Raw genomic sequence first — 21,008 nt, 5'->3', positions numbered from 1 at the left:
TTTCGGGCCTGATCCTGTACACGTGTGCTTGGCTTTAAGAACAGGAGTCCCGCAGCGCATTTCAGTTAACTATGTGAGTCAAATTCTGCATGTGGTTAAACATTTGCAGGATCAGGGCCTTGGAGTGGGGCAAATCAGGAGTAACTCTCTGGGCTGTTTGTAAAGGACCTGTCAGGGTGCTAAATGCTGTAAACTGGGCTAGGCTGTAACTCTGGAGGTGGCCAGAACTCTAAAAAGAATGAGATTCACAAGAACGTAGGAATTGCCAGACAGGATCAGACCTGAAGTCCATCTAGCCCAGTGTCTTCTCTCTGACAATGGGTAGCACCAGATGCTTCAAAGGAAGGTGTAAGAAATCCTGCAGGAGGCAGTGAGGGGGTAACCTGCCTCCATAGAAAGTTCCCTCCTGATCCTCTTATTTAGGCTGGCTCATGCCGTAAAGAATGAGGATTTATATCCTTATCTAAAACTTTTCACACCTGGGATGCTCTATTGAAAATGGCCTCACTCCAGTCCCCAAGCACGTGCTTCCAGGGCCACAAGCCAACGTAGCTGCAGCTGATCTCAGCCATTCCTGTGGTGTGTAGGGCAAGAGCAGTCCCTAAATCAGCAGCGCTCTATATAGCGCTGGTCGGGCCAGAGGTGCGGGTGAGCTGAAACCTGCTCTCTGCTACGTGGGTCTAATCCAAAGGAAACATAGGTGCTAGGACTAGGGGTGCTACAGCACCCCCTGGCTTGAAGTGGTTTCCATTATATGCAGGCTTAATGGCTCTCAGCACCCCGAAGGGAAGGGACAGGAGGAAGGCGAGAGACAGCCCTTAGTACCACCTCCTTGATGACAGATACTGGGGAGCCACATGACCCTCTGACTCTTCACCGTCTCCTGGAAACCAAGACCCAGCCTTTCTGTATCCACCAAAACTTTGCAGCTCTGGCCAAGGAGGAAGATCAGCCTCCCGTGTCTTCTCAAAGGCCAAATACGTCCCTTTGAGGCTGTACCCCCATCTCCTAGTCCTTGGAGACCCCACCAGCCGTGACAGCACTGGGAGATACAGATGGGGGGGGCTGGTTTGGAACCTGACTCAATGGACGCTTTTGACTCAGACCCCCAATTTTAGGCCCCCACCGGTGCAGATAGAATTTCCCAGGCTGGAATCAATGGAGTTCCACCAGGGATCAGTTCTCCAACTGAACTAGGGACTCAACGGCTTCCCCCTGCGCCCGCCCCCAACCTGGCCCTCCGAATGAGGAGGCCTGGATGGAACCTTCTCCTCTGTCCTAGCCCCAAGGGCAGTGTCTTTAGTTTGGCTAGGTGTCCCTCTCCGCGATGCTCCAGCCTCCGTTAAAAGAAATGCAGGACAAAAGCCCTGCTTCTAATCAAGATAAGTGGGGCTCTGTTAAAACAGAGACGTAAACCAGCCTCCCCAATGGGTGGTCGGGCGGCTAATTACAGTCACTTGATTATTTTTGCTTGCTGGGAGCCCCCGGCAGGGGAGACCCCCCAGGAAGCTGGAGCTCTGAATTTTACAAGGCGAACGGTCCATGGGGCAGGGGCAGAATGAGCTCTGATGCTCTCATCCCTGGCTTCTCGGGGAGGAAAACTGACTCACCCAGGAGCCTCTCTGTGTGTTTGGTGTTTGGTTTACTATTTTTCAGAGCACTCAGCTGGCCCAGGTCTTAAACGAAGGCTCAGTTAATGCCAGCTTTAGTGTGTCAGATTCTGGCATGATCCGTGGACAGTAAACGGAGTGGCTGCTTTAAACCCTCCATCACCCCACAAAAAGGTGAGCTTTGTTCTGACCAGCAGCAGGGCCTTGTGGCTGGAGTGCTGGGCTGTGCCTCAGGTGACCTAGGTTCTAGTCTTGGCTGTGACCCTGAGGAATGCTTTCTTGCTCTGTGCCTCAGTCTCCCCATCTGTAATATGAGGCTAATGATACTGCCCACCTTTGTAAAGCATGTTCAGGTTTACTGATGAAAAGCGCTAGGGAAGAGCTGGGTATTATTATTGGCTGCACGGGAAGCTGCTGTGTCCCGGGAGAGGCAAAATGAAGGCAACCGAGGACCGCAAGCACGCTCACTCACAGCCGTCCCCGGAGTTAAGAAGACTGGGGCAGTTCACACCTCTTGGGGTTCTTGTTTCAGGACCTCGGCAGACCCAAGCAGGCAGTGGTTACACTGGTCCCAGAGGCGACTGACATGACCGTAGCACACCAACACAGCAAAGTCTGGTGCATGGAAATAAGAGAGGCCCCATCCTGAAGGGAAAGGAAGAGCCCCAGCAAGATTTCAGGTCTGGGGTTACCGTACAGCCAGCAGACCAGGGAGTCATTCAGAATTCCTCCTAGAATGCTACGGACAGGTCCATTCAAACCTGACCCTGGATCTTCTTCTGAGCCCAGCCCGTTGAAGTTAATAAGAAGGCTCCCATTGGACCAGCCCGCTAGGTTTTCACTTGACCCAGATTTCTAGTCAGTGGGGGTATGAATGTTGGACTGGGGAGCCATTGATCCTTGACCTCTGATTCTGGCTGTGACCTTGGGTGAGTTGCTCTGCCTGTCTCCCCGTTCACCTTCCTCTAGCAGGAGTGCTGCAAAGGGCTAAGTGCTCTGACAGTGAAAAGCACTAAGAGTTATTCCAGATTTCAGCTGAGACATTTGGAGCCAGATTCGCCCAGCACACTCCGGTTCCATTGCACACCTCTGGTATTGCAACGCAGCCATAAAGCAGGGTTTAGAAGAGGTTGCTTAAGATGGCTTCACAGCTGCTTTGCATCACTGGAGCAGCACAGAGCAGACAGACCACGTCCAGCAGAACCTGGCTCCCGTTCAGACTGTGTATTTTCTGGTGGTGTTTTCTTTTTCTAAAAGGAATTTTAGCCTTGCAGGAGGGAAGAGGCCCAAATGACAGGATTTCACCACAATGCTGCTAGCTTCCCTGCCAACGCTACTCCCCATCCTTGTGCTCTGCCTCCATAGCTATGGCTTGGGAAGATCCAAAACTCCTTATCCACCCACAACGAACAGTTCCCTGATCAAGCACGGGCTTCACTTTAAGCGCTGGGTCCGTCACCCAAGTCCATAGGATTTCTCATGTGCTTGAAGTTCAGCGTGTCTGTACATGCTTTGCTGGGACAGCGCCAGAGTGTTCAGCACTTGGCAGGATGGAGCCCTGAGAGCCCTATCCTGGGAGATGCTGAGAGAACTGAGTATCTCAGAGGAGGTGCTCCCAGGGGATCCGGGCCTGGGATTCCATGTGGCAGACAGTTCTCTAAGTGTCATTAGACCCAGAGCCAGCCCGTCTCCATATAAAAACTCCATGTGTCTGGACAGCACAATCAGGGCAAAGGTGGGTGTGGTGACAAAGCAGAGAGTTGGAGACGCAGGCATGGGCCAAGCTTTCAATACTCCGTCAGCAAAGGAGGGCAGGTGGTCAGCTGACCTCTCATGGGGGCAGAGGTAAAGCGGTCTGAGCACCTGGTTTGACAAGAGCACCCTGGGTTCCTGATGCGACGGGGCTACTTACTGACTATTTGAACTCGAAGATTCTTGAACAGTATTATTCACTGAAGTACAGACTCGACTGTAGACCTACCGCTGCCTTACCGATGTGTTTTTCTGTTGGAATATATGTGTGTTTCAGTGGAAATTTCTACCTAGAGCAAAATGTCCCAGCCCTCCCTGAATCTTTGCATGGTTTATTTTGTGGATTTTGTGGCTTTACAAGCTATTTCATAAAGCCCAGAGTCAGCAAGGAAACAACATTGTAGCCAGCTTGCCGCGTCAGGGCTGGGACTACGTGGCACGCAGAAGCCGCCTGAAACATCACCGGGACAGCCGCGATAGAGCCCGAATTGTCCTATTCCAAAGCTGCAGCCCCTGCCACTAGAGCTGCTAGCAGTGTCCGGGATGTGACACAGCTGAACGGTTCTGACTGTATCCAGTAGCGGGCAGGGTTGCACATACCCACGCTCCAGCTCACTACAATGTGCTTCCACCTTGGTCTTTGGGTGGCTGCTAAGCGAGATGCTTGCACCGAGCTCTGTTAACCACTCACTGTGCAAATTTGCACGTTCTGCACCAGGCCTTCCACCGGGCTTTTCAAGTCACCCTCGCCCTGTTAGGAACAGGAAGTGCCACGGTCAGCAATGTGCACAAGGGTCGTTCCCCAAGAGGGTGCAGGGCACCACCCGTCTGCAGCGCGGGATACTCACAGATGTAGTAATACTCGTTCCCTGGCCTGAACTCAAATCCTAGCGAGAAGGGAGTGAAGAGCTGGAACTTCTCTGAGAACTTCAGGGGCCCGCTGGGGGAGTCGGGCCTGTTGCACTCCCAGCGCTTGAAGCCTTTCTGCCGGTGGTCGCAGGAAGCGTGGCCCTCGTAATTGACCATGTACAGGATATACCGCTCCATCTTGTCCACCGGGAAGGGGTCCTCATAGTGAGGGCAGTAGATATCCAGGTAGTCATTGATGCTCACTTCCACCGTGTAGTCCCCCCGATGGAACCTGCAGGGAATGGAAGGAGGAAGCAGGGGTGAGAAGCAGGGGATCCAGGGAAGGACCGCGGCAGACTGGCCAGCCTGACATGTGTCAGTCAGAACATCAGGCTCCCTGCAAAATGACAGCTCAGGGGCCCTTGGCAGCAGAGCTTTGGATGTGCCTGCTTGGCACTGCAGGTGCTTAGCACCTGTGACTCTCAGACCCCGAAGGGGCTCAAGTGGACCAACCCAAAGCAGTGTCCACTTCTGAAAGATTTCTGAGTTAAGCCACATGCCCAGTGCTGCACAGCAAGCCAGCAGCAGAGCCAGGAAGAAGACCCAGGAGTCCTGGCTCCCACGAACCAGCGGACTACATGCCTTGCCAAGGCTTCATTTTGTGGGGTCCATGCAATGAGTCATGGGATGCTTCGGGCATAAGAAATTCAGAAGTGACTAGTGACTCCAGGAGCCTGACTTGGGACACCTTAAAGGGCTCTGATTTCCAGACAGTGCCAAGTTCCCACCCTTTGAAAATCACTACCCTTTTCGGTGTCTCAAACTGGACACCAAAAAAATCACTAGCCACTCATAAAAAGCTTGACCTTAAGGCCTGACTCTGCTACCCTTCTCCTTGGACAGCCACTGGCAGCTGTGCAAAGTGAGTGGAGAACACAACCATGCTGATTCATATATAAACAACTGCACATGGGGCCAAGCCATGGAGAATCGGGCCCTAAATTTTTTCCCTCTTCCTTTTTGGTACCTGTAACAAGCATAGAGAACCTACCTCTTCTTTTCTGATTCTACTTTTCACTGTGTCAAACCACCCAACCCTTACACAGAAAAAAAGGGAAACAGACAGTAAAGGAGTTTTTCCCTTATCCAATGCTTCCTGACCTAGATTTCAAAGCGCTTTACAAGCATCAATTAATGGACCCCAAGAAAAGCCCCAGGAGGGGAGTTTGACTCACCCTATTTTACAGAAGGAAAACCGAGGCACAGAGACTTTCAGCAACTTGTCTGAGCCCATACAGCAAATTAGTGGTATATCTGGGAATAGAGTTTAAGGCTGGAAGGGACCCACCAGATCTTCTAGTCTGAGCCCCTGTATTTCATAGGCCACAACTGCCATCCAACCACCCCAGGATTTCTGACTCTTACTCCCCTTTACTTTAACCACTAGACCACGCTCCCTTCCAAAGCCAGGAGCAGAGACCAGGAATCCTGACACACAGGTCCTCTGCCCTAATCACCAGTCAAACACCCTGAATCCGCATTCACTCTACAAGATTAAATTCAGTACCTCATTGTTTTAAGAGGAATAAACTGGCAACACTTGGTAATAAGTAGCAAAAAATCATTATGCATTGCGATACCATCAAACCCTTTTGGTATTACTGCAGATGTGCGCTCCAATCCTATTGTAATTTATGTTTTTTGGTACTGATTATCTGAGAGATTAAGGGATTAGCAGAGCTAGAAAATGACTCCACAATACCTCAACAATTCCCATTTTAGACCATGATACACCACAGTCCCCTAAGACCAGCCAGCTCCGTTTGCCACCTTCCAAACCCATGCCCGCCTTCTGGGAAAATTTAAAATAACTTGCTGTGTAGATTTGATTGGCCCTCGTGTTTGACGAAGACTCTGCTGTCAAATGCATGAGCCCCTCAGGAGCGATCCTGACTTCTCCCCACACCGAATGGGTTTTCTCTGCTAATTAATTTGAAGTTCCTACAGAGGCACTTGCCCTCAAATAGAAATTCTCTTGCCGACATCAGCAAGGCTAGGGCAGGTGTGGGGGACTGATTCACTTCCAAGTTGCTGAGAGAGCACAGAACATCTGGAATAAAAGTTGGGGCCGTTGTGGATGCGTGTGTGTGCGTGTGTGCACACGGGCATTCACGAGATGCCAGGAGACACTTAAAGTAAAACTGTTCCTTCTTCCGCTTGTATTTGTCAGCGTGCTTGCATTCTATCTACCGCTCTGTGACTCAGTCTCCCCACCAGGGACAGCAGTGCTCAAAGAGCTATGAGAGCCACGAAGGGCAAGCTGCAGTCATCTGAAGCAGGCCAAAATCAGTGGCAAACACGACCCCCGCGGCTCTTTGCACTGACTGCGCGCGGTGACGGGCAACAGGGAACCAGGCCTCTTGGGCTCTCTCCCTGGCTCTGCCACTGCCCAGCTGTGTGACCTTGGGTGAGTCACTTCTCCTGCCTGGTCTGTAGTGTGTGTTGGGGTAGGAGTGGGGGGGAGATTTCCACTGAAGTAGCCACACCAGCGCAAGCCCCTCCAGTGTAAACACGCGGCACTGATGCTACTGAGCCCAAGAAGCGACTAGCACAGTGTGTCTCCATTAGAAGTTCGACCCTGACCTGCTACATCGCTGTCCTGGCACCAGTGAAGATTTCCCTTGTCAGGATGGTACCAGATACCAGGGTAAGGGGCAAGGGATACCAAGAGGCTCACACCTGGGACACTGGCCGCTCAGCGTGATGCTGGGTGTGCCCCCCTCTCACAGAACCTCTAGGGCCCCCTGAAGCAAAGAGCAGGCCAAGAACAGTCCCCATTGTAGTTCCTCAGGCCTGCTCTCCTCCAGCCCCAGGACTCCCCATCTGGTGAAACTGACAGCAGTACACGGGCCCCCTGTTGTGGGAGGGACAGGAGGCGGCCGGGCACTACGGGAAGCCTTGTCAGCTGTCAGTCTCTCTTTAAAACACGGCAGACAAAAAAGCGGGCAGACACCCCACTGCGAAGGCAGCAGGCAGGTCACTGACACTCAGGCAGCCAAAAGAGGAATTATTCATGAACGCCGGGTGGAGGAGCCTTAAAAGACAAACAACAAAAGTTTGGGGGGTTGTGAGTGGAGGGCAGCATGAGTGGCAGGGTGTGTGTGTGTGAGAGAGATTCCAGCCTGTGCCCCGCTGCAATGCATGCCGGACCTGGTGCAGCCCCGGGGCCGGGAGGCAACCGGTGAATTGGTACTGGAACCGATGGAACATGACCAACAGCTGGGCCAGGGCCACCTGGGAACCATGTGTCCCACCGCTACTGAGCCAAGCGCTCGGCTGCAAAGGGGGCCCAGAGCTGTGGGAAACCAACCCAGATTATAAAACCCATATCCTCTGCCAGTTTCAATGAGCGTCACTCCACTGACCAGTTTATATCAGCTGGGGATCTGGCCCATAGTTCTTTAGGGGCTAACAACCCGGGTGTCTCCCTATTGCCAGTGGTAGCCAGCCTTTTCCAGACTGTATTCCTGTGGAACAACAGAAAACTTTCAGGGATCCCTCCACGCGTTTCAAGGACCCCACCCCTAGCTAGCCCTAAAAATGGGGTGGTTGCACCCCCTGGAACCTCCCTGTGGCCTGCAATGTGAGGATCTGTGTTGGGGAGTCTGGCTCTCTTACAGCCACTGTGAATTCAGCAGTGGTGGAAAGCACCCGGAGCCTGTCCGCTGGTACATGGGCCTCTTGCTGGGCATTGGAGATGGGGAGGCTAAAGGAACCGCGAGCAGGGTGAGAGTGAGGATGCTGAGCAGAGGCACATGAAGGCAGACTGCTTCTGTCAGGGGTCTGAGCAAAGGAGATGGCAAGAAAGTTTGTGGGAAGGGGCGTCCTGGAGGACCATTGGGTACTGATTCCTGTGAGTGGCCCTGGCTGCACATTCTCACTGCAGTTATCTCGGGCTAGCAACACGCAGGATGAGCTAACTCGGGGTCTGACCAGTAGCTCAGGGCGTGAGGGCTGCTTTGTTGTGGGGCAGGGAGAGAGGCATGTGAGTGTGTGAATGTAGAATGGGCTAAAGGCAAAGCCCATGTTTGAACCCATGTTAAGTCTGCAGTGAAGATGAGGCCTGAGCCCTGGTCTACACTTAGCTACGCTGCTCAGAGGGGTGGAAAATTCACACCCCTGCGTGCTGTAGGTAAGCTGGCCTGACTCCCGGTGTAGATGTGGCTAGGTCCGCCACCGCCTGGGGAGGTGAATTACCGACGTCATCGGAAAAACCCCCTTCCAGCGCTGAAGGAAGCTGCAGCTGCCACTGTAGCCCTTGTGATGCAGATGTGCCCGGGGGCCTCTCTTCTGTACCGCAGAGAGAGGCCGAGCTATATGCACTGACCTCCATCCCTAGGTCCATATTGCCTCAAAGGAGCCCGTGCTGGGGGCCAGGAGGGAGTTCACTCTCCGTGGCCCACTCAGTCCGTAGTCTCTCTGCCACATCTGTCCACCAGGAACAGCCACCGAATGCAACAGTGGATACTGCGACCCGGCCCCTGTGCCGCAGGGAGCTGGGCTGAGACCCATCAAACTCATCCCATGAGGGCCACTGAACCACACACACTGTTACTGACTGGGAGGTGGGGGTGGAACTGTCACGGAAGACGGGGGGCTGGGGGTCAAATGGTGGGACAGAGCCCCCAGAGCTGTTTACACACAGGCCAGGAGCTCTGCCCAAGATCCAAGCACTCCCAAGTCTAGGGAGGTTCGAAATTTGGATCCGGATACAGATCTGAATTTTGCAAGTGGCCTCCCAGCTTCATAATGGGCCTGAACCAAAACCCCAGGCCTCTGCCCCCCAAACCCTGGTGTATGAAATTTCTCCTTCTGTCTCTCCTGCACTCACCCCTGCAGTATCTGAGCTGCAGGATCCGGACCTTGTTCCGAATTTTGCATCTCCACTTCCCGCATCTCCCTGAGCTTCCCCCATGCTGTGCCCCGGGGTGTGTGTGGTGGGAGGTGCAGGAAGGTGGCCACTCTGCAGCAACTGGGTAAAGAGCCTCGGTTTCAGAGGATAATTCATCTCTCCCTCCCCTGCCCAATCGACAAATTGCTTCCCCTCTCCTGGGGGGAAGATGCAGCTGCATCTCCATTTAGATGGAGATGGCCCAGTGGACAAACAGAGCCCCACGGGGTCTCTAAGTGGCAATTCAGCGCTGTGGGATGAGCTTCCTTCTCCAAGCCCCTGGCCAGCTAGTGAGCCAAGCACACACTGCTGTGTGTGTAATACAGCCAGGCAGGGGGAGGGAGAGGGGCTGCATGGTAATGGGGCCAATGAGTGGGAAGGTTTAAAGGGACAGGCCGTCCTCCCTCCCACAGGGCAGGGTGTGGGGGAGATGTTGGCCCAGCGGTCAGCCTGCAGCAGGAGGCGAGTGGAGCTCCCCTGGCTGGCCCTGCTGTCTGCACAAAAGTGTGTCTGGCTGATTTGTGTGTGTCATGGAAATCCAGGCAGTGGCAGGGGTCAGTTCTGTGGGGCAGCAGGGAGATGCAACACACAGACACACTCTGACACACACGCACTCTCCCATTGTTGTGTGCGCACACACACAGTCACTCACTCTGACACTCAGAAGCATATACACACCCATTCCCTCCCTCCGATGCGCGCACACAGGTATATACACACACACAGAGTCACTTTCACATGCTCATGCACAATGCACACACACACACACCAGACTATGCACATGCTCAGGCATACACACACACGGGCACATACACACACTCATGCACAATGCGTGCACAAAGACACACACAGAAAATGCATACACACACTCCATAACTCTTGCACTCTCTGGCATACACACACTCAAAGGCATTTTCAAGCTCTGCAACTCAGACAGCTAGAAAATGTAAGTGAAAGCTGAGGTTCTTGTGAAAATCTCATGACTCCAGGAGGTGGGGCTTTAAGGAAAGCACCAAACACCGCGTAACTACTGATAGACTGGCAAGATAGTTGGTGACACTGTGATTCCCACAGCCTTAGCAGGGTAAGAAAAAAATGAAATGTACGGACAATGATAGGGATGTGTGTGTGTGAGTGCAACCCCCCCCCGAACCACCAGGAAATGTATCAGGGGATTCAAGAGGATGACATAAAAGACATGCAGTCATCACAAAGGGAAAAAGGGAATGAAAAAAAAAGGAGGAAGGAGAGAACAAATGGAGAGCAGGAAAGGGGAAGGCTGTTCCCTGAATATCACTGAAGCAGCTCTCTTGCAGTCTTTAAGCTACTATACACCTCATTACTCACTTCATAAGCACTCTGATCACACAGTGAAATACGCTAATTAAGGAGAAGGGTTTTTTCTCTCTCTTTCTCTCCTTTTCCGATTCAGTCATGCCAGCCCTGCCCCTGGCAAGGTAACATTTTAAAATGTAAAATTAATACCGAGGGCCGTGATTCACTGGGCAACAATTTTCAAATGCGCACACACAATAAAGAAAAAAAATCCCACCTCTCCTCTCTCCCTTTGTTTTTGTTTTTTTGTTTTAAGGTATTTATTTATTTATTTTGATGATTGTTATTAAAGCCGAAGGAAGAAAGGAAGAAAACAGGATTATCAGGGAATAATTATTATTATGGGGTTTTTGGAAAAAAAAAGTCCAAATAATGCAGAGGGCCTTTGCTGGATGACAAGCTACTGAATTAGAACCGATCAGCTGTGATAAATGGGGGGTGGATGAGAGGATTGATGGGTATGGGGAGGGGGTGTGTGTGTGAAAGGTTTAGCCTTCAGGTCTGAGGTGGAGGTGATGAAATCACCAAGTGAAAATAACAGTAATCCCTGGCTCTTATCTAGAGCTTTTCATCCGTGGATCTCAAAGGGCTTTGCAAACCAACTCAGTAGCATGATCCTCATTTTTACAGAAGGGGAAACTGAGGAATGGGGCGGGGACATGGCTTGACGAGGGCCATCCTGCAGCTGGCTCTGAGAAGTGGGGGGTCCCCCATGCCTGCGCAAAAATCCTTTGTTTTCAATGAGGCACCACACTGGCAGAGTTGGCAGCAGGAGTGGGCCCCCCTGCAATCTGATCGGTTTGGCCAGACCTCTGTGTGGGCTCCTAGAGCGTTCAAAAGGGTGACAAGGGCTGCAGGACGGGGAGCCAGGCTTAGCCAAGGATATTTTTTCCCCCCTGACATTGGTTTCTTGGACCATTTCAAGACTTTAAAAACTAAAGAGAGACGTGCCCCAACCTTAAAAACCAGGGAAGGGGTTGTTCATTGCCTGGAGACCTGCCACTCGGCGCTGAGTTTCCAAACCCCGGCTCCCTCGAAGCAGACAGTACCTGCTCCGTCACACAACACGATAGGTTGCTGGAAAGGTGAGGGCCTGAGGCTCTTTCTCTCTTCCCCGCAGCTCTCTGGTGTTTGGACAATGTACCAAGAACCGCCCCCGGGACTGGTGTTGCTCACTAATATAACACTCAGGGCTTCTCTAGCACGCTCCACACACAGGACTCAATGCACATTACAAATGGGGGGGGTCAGTCTGCACATTTTACAGAGGGCGAAGCGGTGGCACAGACCAGCGAAGGGACTAGCCCAATGTCACATGGCAGAGCTGGGAATTCAGCCCAAGGCCCTACTCATTACACTGCCTTCCCCTCCCGCACTTTATAAGATTATGAGGAGGAGGATTTATTAGATGGATTACAGTAGTGCCTAAATGCCCCAATCACAGACCAGGATCCCACTGTGCTAGGTGCAAACAAAGATGGTACCAGCCTCAAAGAGCTGAGATAATCAAGAGAGGGAAAGGAAGGATCATTATCCCCATTCTACAGATGGAGAGACTGAGGCCCAGAGAGGTGGAATGTCTTGCCCAGGGTCACACAGGGCGTCCAAACCCAGATCCCCTAAGTCCCACGCCAGTGCTCTCCTTCCTCTCCAATATTAGAATGAGATGCTCCCTGAGAAGGAGGGATCCCATCCAGCAGAACAATATTAAATGGGGTAGTGAGCACTCTGGAGGGGGCAGGGTGGATTTAAGGGATGAGTGAGAGGTTGTTTGTCCTGGACTAACACAGTGAGAAGGAGGCTCTCTGCTCCTTTGCTGAGATAGCCAAAGGCTAGTCCCTCCCTGGATTCCCCTCCCCCTGCTTCTATCCTGACCCATTTGCCAAACACTCCCCACAGCAGGAGGCCTTCTGCCCTGATTAGTATCATGCTGTGTATTTTGGGCAAAGGAGGGGCTGCTCGGGGTCTTAAAGGGACCCAACTGCATTTGGAATGAGGCAGTTGACAAGCTTCATCCTCAGTCAGTTGCAGGCATCTGATCACAGAATCACAGGAGTGTTGGGCTGGAAGGGACCTCAGGAGGTCAGCGCATCCAGCCCCTTGCACTGAGGCAGGACCAAGTAACCCTAGACCATCCCTGACAGGGGTCTGTCCAACCTGGTCTTAAAAACCACCAGTGACGGGGATTCCACAACCTCCCTTCGGAGCTTGTTCCAGAGACCCCTTATTCCTAACATTGAACTGAAATCTTCCTTGCTATAGATTAAGCCCATTGCTTCTAGTCCTAGCGACAGGGGACATGGAGACCTCACTGTCCTCTTGATAACAGCCCTCAGTGCATGTGCAGAAGGTCATCAGGTCCCTCCTCAGTCTTCTTTTGTCGAGACTGAACATGACGAGTTCTTTTAAACCTTTCCTCGGAGCCCAGCTTCTCTGATCCTTTGATCATTTTTGTTGCTCTCCTCTGAACCTCTCAAATTTATCCACATCTTTCCTGAACCGCGGCGCCCAGACCTGGGCACAGGACTCCAGCTGACCCTCACTAGTGTTGCTTAGAGGGGGGGACAATCACCTCCCGTGTCTAACATACGACACGCCTGTTAACAGACCCTAGAATGATATTAGCCTTTTCCCCAGCTGCATCACACTGTTGGCTCAGATTCAATGTGTGATCTCCTAGAAGCCCCTTTTCCGCAGTACCACCACCTAGTTCGTCCCCATTTGGTAGCTGTGCGTTTGATTCTTCCCTCTTAAGTGTAGTATTTTGCACTTGTCTTTATTAATATCTAACCGTTAGTCGGCTGCATGCATCTAATGTCTGCCCTGCGCGCCGCTCCCCCCTCCACGCCGCAGGAGAGAGAAAAGGTGAATCTCTGAAATTTCCCAGCGCTTGGTAAGCTCTGTCCTTTCCCTCGCTCAGATTCTATTCATGTCTCTTACAACACCCCAAACTAGGATTACATTTCAGTGTAGCCAGCAGATAGCCGCCTGATAACATTCTTCCCCGCCTTGTATAGCCTGTATCTTGCAGCTGGGATCTGAGCCTGAAACCGCACTGACAACAGACAGCCCATTGTCTGGTTCTCCACACGAGCGGGTCAGTGGCATGGAGCCCTTGCTTGTTAGTTTTTTTTTTTCCTTTGCACATTCAAATTCCAGGGTGCAGCCCCCCCTTTGGAAAAGGGAGCTGCAGAAACCCAGGGGCAAGCACACGGAGCCTGCGTCTCGCCCAGGGAGTCCAGGAGAAGGGGAGCACCACAACTGGGAAGCTGTGCTTGATCCTGAGGCTGCAAGTGGGCTGGTGCTCCCACACCTGCAGATCTCTCCCGGCCACGCTGCCCCCAGCCAAGGCTGAGCTGGAAGGACCCCGCTGCATGGAATAGCATCAAAGGCTTCTCAGTCCCTTCTGCTAAGACAGGGCACATGGTGTGTGGAGGGGCAGTTCATGCGAAGTCAGATGATGCTTTCAGTGCCCACTAGAAGCTGGATTGAGACCCCCCCTACTCTCCACAACCTGTCACCAGATGGGAACGGTTCCTGGTCACTCCAACCTGGGCAGGAGCTGGGGCAGTGATTCAGGGGTGAGACTCACCATCCCAACTATCCTGAGCCACCCCGTCCTGATCTTGGCACCCTGTTTCCATTTACCCACATCCGGCATCTGGGACGGACACATACGGCCCGCAGAAGGGATCTGGTCAGCCACTGTTCCCCTAGCCCCTGCCTACAAGGGGAGACGCTGTCTGTAGCAAGCTCTTTGACTTCCAAATGGCATAAGAACGCAGGACTCCTGGCTTCTATTCCTGGTTCTGTCATTGCCTTGGGCAGGTCGTCCCTCTCTGTGCCTCAGTTTCCCCATTCTGAAAAACAGAAATAATATCTCCCAACCTCATAAGGATATAAATCCTGCCAGTGCTCCGATAGGACAATGAGGAAGAGCGAAAGGATGATCTAAGCCCTATACGTTAGGCATAAAAACGAGGCCTTGTCTATCATTCAGGACATCACACAACCCAACCCATTCCCCCACCTCCTTATACTTTTTATTACCTGTCTCTGTTGCTGTTAGCTATTGACTTCTGACATCCCTTCGCACAACTAAAAGCCCACGGTCTGTCATGCCATGTGTGCATATATGCCAGGTACGCTTGTGACTTACACTGCACACGCTCCCTACACCCATGTGTTGCGTTTGGCCCTTCAGATGTCTCTCTCCAGGCTTTTTCCTCAGAGAGGCTTCGCAGAGCTATGCCCTTGCAGTGTGTGAATCAGCCAGCCAGGGGAGTGCCGCACACTGTCTTTCTCTCCCTGAGTTTAAAGCCATCTGTGTTCCAGATGCCTCCCTCAGGTATGAACACTGCTCCTAACCTGGGTACCCTGCCCGGCCTCTCATTGCTACGGATCCTGAGCGTAGCAGCAGCTGTGGGTTATGGGATCCAGTCCTTCATCAAGGGGTGGAAGCCCTGGAAACCAGGTTCGCTGGTTTTCCAGCCACAGAAGGACAACAAAATGTGGGCGTTTCCATCCCATTCCAGCATGATCCCTGTGAGGTCCCGACATCTAACCTACTGCCCTACTGATTTCAGAGGTAACTGCCAGTCATCTGGTCCCAACGCAGTCCCGCAGCACTGGGAGCCTTTAAGCAAAGTCCCTGCCCTAACTTGGAACCTCGATGGGTTACAAGGTGGGAGCAGCCAGGATCTCCCAGGGCTAATGGGGCAAAGCCAGGGTGGGGACTTACGGAGGCAGCTGCCTAGCCTGTTCTACTGCAGCTCACTCCTTTCTTCTCAGGGACCGCGAACGAGGCCAAGGAATGCTGTACTTCTGGCTCAACACAGCAAAAAGAGCCTCTTTCCAGTGCTCCTGGATCTGGCTTCCAGATGTCAGCTGGACTTCAGGAGTATTCCTTCTACAGTATCGTCTAGAGGCCGCAACTGAGATCAGACCCCCAGGGTGCTAGGCACCCACCATGCACCACGTAAGAGATAGTCCCTGCCCTAACGAGCTTGCAATCGAGATAAAGGATGGGTTACCCCCATTTTACAGATGGCAAGTGGAGGCACAGAGAGGATAAGCAACTTGCCCAAGGTCACACAGGAAATCTATGACAGAGCTGGGAACTGCCCCTAACCCTTCAGAGCCCAAAGCAGCATTTTAACCACAAGCCCAGCCTTCCTATAGGCTTCAGCATTGATCCAAAAGCTTCCCCCTTATGCTGGGGTTTGTCTTCCCGGGGCCTAGTGTGTGTAACTCACGCTCTCCTTCCCCACACCCTGGATCACTGCGGTGCTCTTCCAGGACACAGCCTAAATGCCCCAGCTGCTTTAGGGAAAGGTTACCAGGGTTTGGAGGCAGTGCAGTCTTCTGGTTAGAGGCAGGTTTCTATTCCCCGTGCTGCCCTGATCCTTTGGTGAGTCATTTCACCGCCACTGAAACATACGCTGGGGAGAATGACACTTAAACTTTACGTTACAGGAGTCAGGACCCTCCGGTGAAAGGCAGAATGGGGCCAGATCCCCAGCTGGTGTAAATCAGGCGAGCGCCAGTGGTGTGAAGGGCTCAGAACACCGGCTGGCGTGAGTCAGCCCAGCTCCATGGGAGTCAATGGGCCAGATCCCCAGTTGATGGAAAACAGCATAACTCAATTGACTTCAGCGGCTCTGATCCAATTTACACCATGTAAGGACCCAGCCAGATGCATTATGATTATTTATTAAGTCCAACCCCAGCAGATATGACCCTCTCCGTACCCTGCCCCCGGCACCATCAGCCGTGATGCCCCGTTTGCTGGGGACTGACAGGCAGTATTGACCCATGGCGCAGGGCTCTGAGTGGCAGATGGCGTCCAGGTGGTTTTGAAATGATTCGTATTGGTTTGGGATGTTGAGACACATTAATTGGCCCCTTGGGATGTCATGATAAAGTACAGTAGAGAGGATTGATTAAGCTTCCCAGCAAATTCAACCTCATCCGCAGCTCCTTGGATCATCCCACCCTGCTGCAAACCAATTCCACTGGTTCCTGGGACGGTTCAGGTTGCATTGCCCAAAGCACAGCCCAGGTGGCCCAGCAGGAATCCATGGAGACGCAAGCCAAAAGCTAGATACCCAGCTGCAACGGGCACTCAGTCCCCATGAGAACAGATGCAACTTAAGACCCTAGAGAGATACAGAGAGGTCCTTAAGCTCAGGTAGTCATTCAGGCCAGGGACTCACCTGAACCATGTCCCCTCAGTGCTGGGAAGTCAGGTCACATCAGAGGCACCGCGATGTGAGGTGTGGCTTGGTGGACGCACAGTGCCCTCTCTCGAGCAGCCCTAGCCACCCTTGTTCTTCAGTTGTTAGCATGCCTAGTTGGACCATCAACCATTGGAATGACAGGTCAGATGGACAGCACACTCCAAAGGAAACGGGCCATGCACCAGACCCGCAGGGCTGCCCCGGGGCTCCCGTACCTTGCACATGCTCAAAGCTTATCACGGCCACTTGTGGGTCCAATCCACCCCTCCCAGCCCGTTGCATTAGAAACATCCTATAAGCAAGGAATGTGCTCCATTGTCCTCAGGGGGAGCTGCCAGGTGCTGAGCATCCCTGGAAGCCAGAAAGTGCTACAGAGACGAAAGATGGTCTCTGTCTGAGCAGGGCACCCCAATAGACTCATAGACTATTATGATCAGAAAGGACCATTATGATCATCTAATCTGACTTCCTGCACAATACAGGCCACAGAATCTCACCCACCCACTCCTGCAATAAACCTCTCACCTATGTCTGAGCTATTGAAGTCCTCAAATCATGGTTTAAAGACTTCAAGGTGCAGAGAATCCTCCAGCAAGTGACCCGTGCCCCATGCTGCAGAGGAAGGCAAAAAAACCCCAGGACCTCTTCCAATCTGCCCTGTAGGAAAATTCTTTCCCGACCCCAAATATGGCGATCAGCTGAACCCTGAGCATGTGGTCAAGACTCACCAGCCAGATACCTAGGAAAGAATTCTATATAGTAACTCAGATCCCACCCCATCTAACATCCCAGCACAGGCCATTGGGCCTATTTACCATGAATAATCAACGATCAACTAATTGCCAAAATCATGTTATCCCATCATACCATCTCCTCCATAAACTTATCGAGCTTAATCTTGAAGCCAGATAGGTCTTTTGCCCCCACTGCTAGTAGCTGCAGGAGTTTTTGAGGATGGGGAGGCGATGTTCCTGTGGGGACCTCTGCCGCTGCAGGACCTCTCCAGGGTTGTGTGCATGCTCTCAGCGTGTCTGTCCTGACTTTTCTTTGCCAGCGCATTTTTATTTATGTATCTGTTTCCCCTGCTGATTCGCCCCCTCCTATAAATATTACATTTCGGCCTGATCAAATATTCCCTCCCAATGGCTTTGCTGAACGCTGCAATAAGCACATTCCAGAGGCCCAATTGGTTTTTAAAAGCAGCTTCTCTCTTTTTGTGTGTGTATGTGTGGCCTGTGCCTGATCCTCGAGCTCAGCTGCTTCCCTGCTCACCTGGGAGCAAAGGGCAAACGTAAACAATGCAGCGCCCAGGCCTGGGGTCTAGCCCAGGCTGCCGAGCATGGCACTGAATACAGATGTCACGGCTCCCCCAGAGGAGCCTCAGGAAGCACCAACATGCTTGGAAGCTCCTGTGGATGGAGACGATCCAGACAGTCAGGCTGGCCACTAGCCGCAGCGGCTTAGTGAGAGGCCCAGCTGGTGCTAACAGCCTCAGCAGGGAGGCCCTCCCGCAGAGTTGAGCAATCTTAGCACCACATGGGACGGTGTCTCCAGGGCAAGGGTGAGGCACCGAGGCAGGGCAGCACCAGGCGTGCCTCTCCGGTTCCAGGGATGAGCAGTCCCAGGGCTGCTATTTCAGCCAGCACTGTGTTCACAGGGGGGACCACTAAAGAGCCCAGTCACTCATGGTGTCCCCACTCCCCGACACAGCCTATCTGGGAACAACGCCTCCCGCTGGCCACTGAGAGGAGCAGCACATGGAAAACTAGAATCTCATGGGACTAGTGTCCATGCAGATCCCAGGCAGCTTGGAACCCAGCTCCCTCTGAGAACAAAACAGAGAGCTGGGGTGACAGTCAGTCATGAGCGAGCCTGCCCCCACCACCAAATCCAAATGAACCAGCGCACACCTGAGGAGCCACTAATACTTCCTGTTACTCCACCTTCATCTACAGTTACACGTCACACTGCTCCAGCATGAGCTAGATCAGGCCAAGGAGTCCTGGGAGTTTCAGTGACCCTTCCACTAATACTCTGCAATACTGTGGCATTTAGTACCGCTAGCTGGGGTACACTGGAAGGCACATCAATACTCCCAGTTACTCTGGAATATACCAGAAGATACACTAAAACCCCATATTATTCTAGTATTAAGTACATTTGGCTGGAGTACACCAGAAGATACAACACTCCCACTTACTTTAGCATTAAGTACATTTGGCTGGACTACACTTGACGGCATGCTAATACACCACGCTACTCTGGCATGGAGCATACCGAATGATTCACTAATACCTCATGTTCCTCTGGCATTAAGCACCTTTATCTGGAGTATACCAGAGGTTTCCACTGAATGCATCCGATGAAGTGAGCTGTAGCTCATGAAAGCTTATGCTCAAATAAATTGGTTAGTCTCTAAGGTGCCACAAGTACTCCTTTTCTTTTTGCGAATACAGACTAACACGGCTGGTACTCTGAAACTAATACTCTGTGTTACTCCAGCATTAAGTACCTTAATCTGGAATATACCAGAGGTTACACTAATACTCTCTGTTACTACAGCATTAAGTACCTTTATCTGGAATAAACACGGGAAGATGCACTAATACTCCATGTCACTCTGGCTGGAGCACACTGGAAGATACACTAATACTTTATGCCAGAGTAACATGGAGTATTAGTGTATCTTCCGGTGTATTCCAGCCAGACATACTTTATGCCAGAGTGACCCGGAGTATGTCTGGCTGGAATACACCGGAAGATACACTAATACTCTGCGGTACTCTGGCATTAACCACTCTGAACAAACTCCCAGGGCCATTCGGCGCGGCACTCCCTAAGGTCTCACCGACGTCCAGTGTTCTAGCCAGGGTGGAGAGACATGAGGAAGAGCTGATATGGCTGCATTCATCACATGCTCAGCCAGGGCCTGTGCAGCGTGGACTCGGCAGGCTCTTCAGACTTTCTGATAGATCTCTGTGCCATTCCCATGTCAGACCAGTGGCTATCAGATCAATTTGCAACAAGGGGGATCATGCCCTGGACTTTTCTCACGTGTCTGATCTCTGGGTCCCCCAGAGGACTGAAAAGCTTTCTTCTTCTTCAGCTCCACTCCCGAAACTCTCGGATTTATTACTCGGATTGTCTGCGTGTATGAAATAACCTCACTGCACTTTTGATTGCAAAGGCAGCTGTTTGGAAGGCACCGTCAGAGCTTGTTAGGGGAGCGAAGTCTGCAATGACACCAGGACCCTAACGCTGTAGTAACAGGGAGAAAGAATGTGATCCGTGCTGCCTGCCCAGAGCTCAGCGCCTTCCAGGCCACAGAAAGTCACACACAACCAGATGGACCGACACACACACGCGCAGGCACAGAGAGAGGCGGAGACACAGACATGAATGTACAAACACAGAGAGAGACAGAGACGGACAAACACAGACACCCAAACACACAACACACGCAAATGCACAAACACAGAGGCAGAGACACACACAGACTGACCCACAGAGATACAGAGGATCACAGACATACAAATGCACAAACACAGAGAGTGGCACACATGCACACACATACACTGATTCAGAGAGAGAGACACACACCCATAAACTGACACACACAGAGATACATACAGAAACACACACACATGTGCGTATATACATGTGGAGACAGAGAGAGACACACATACACAGAAAAAAACATAACCACACAGGGACAGACACAAACTCACATACCCAGCCACAAACACCCAGAGCAACAGACACAGAGGGAAAGAGACACACACAGAGACTCACACACAAGCACGCAGAGTCACACACAGAGACAGACAGACACAGCCTCACCTGCACGCACGGAGCCGTCTGTTCATTTGTTATCATTTAAGTCATTCAGTTTGTAAAATGTCAAAAGCGTTTAAAATAAAACCCCCACCTGGCAAGCTCCCTGTCACCCCGTGTGATACCCACAGCAGGGCTGCCAGGCTGCGATAATTAAAATGAGTGGGATTTGAACTGTCTCAATGAGGCACATCACTAATTCGTCTGCTAAAAAAACTCATCTGCTTTAAAACTCAGCCAGAAGGAATGAGAATGGGGTGGGGCTGGTACCGGAACTGGCAGGGGGAGGAGAGGGGGAATTCCCACTCCATTCTTTCGCTTTCCAAATGTCTTGATCCAACTAGCTTGAAAACACTCCCAATAACAGCATTACAGTAGTTCCTGACCCAGGTCAGGGCCCTGTGCACAGAGAGCGAGAGACAGGCCCTGCTCCAAAGA

General features: G+C 52.0%; 1 protein-coding gene across 1 annotated transcript in view; it reads right to left on the bottom strand.

Moving 5' to 3' along the window:
* Positions 1-21,008, bottom strand: part of EFNA2 (ephrin A2) — a 154,469-nt gene that overhangs the window by 22,634 nt on the left and 110,827 nt on the right. Inside the window, exon 4 of the mRNA XM_073324585.2 lies at positions 4,211-4,503. Within this exon, the coding sequence (XP_073180686.1) occupies positions 4,211-4,503 (293 nt within the window). The remainder of the gene's footprint in view (positions 1-4,210; positions 4,504-21,008) is intronic.

This window comes from Lepidochelys kempii, chromosome 25, assembly GCF_965140285.1.
Source record: "Lepidochelys kempii isolate rLepKem1 chromosome 25, rLepKem1.hap1, whole genome shotgun sequence".
Taxonomy (NCBI): Eukaryota; Metazoa; Chordata; order Testudines; family Cheloniidae; genus Lepidochelys; species Lepidochelys kempii.
This window is presented reverse-complemented; position numbering and strand designations above follow the sequence as displayed.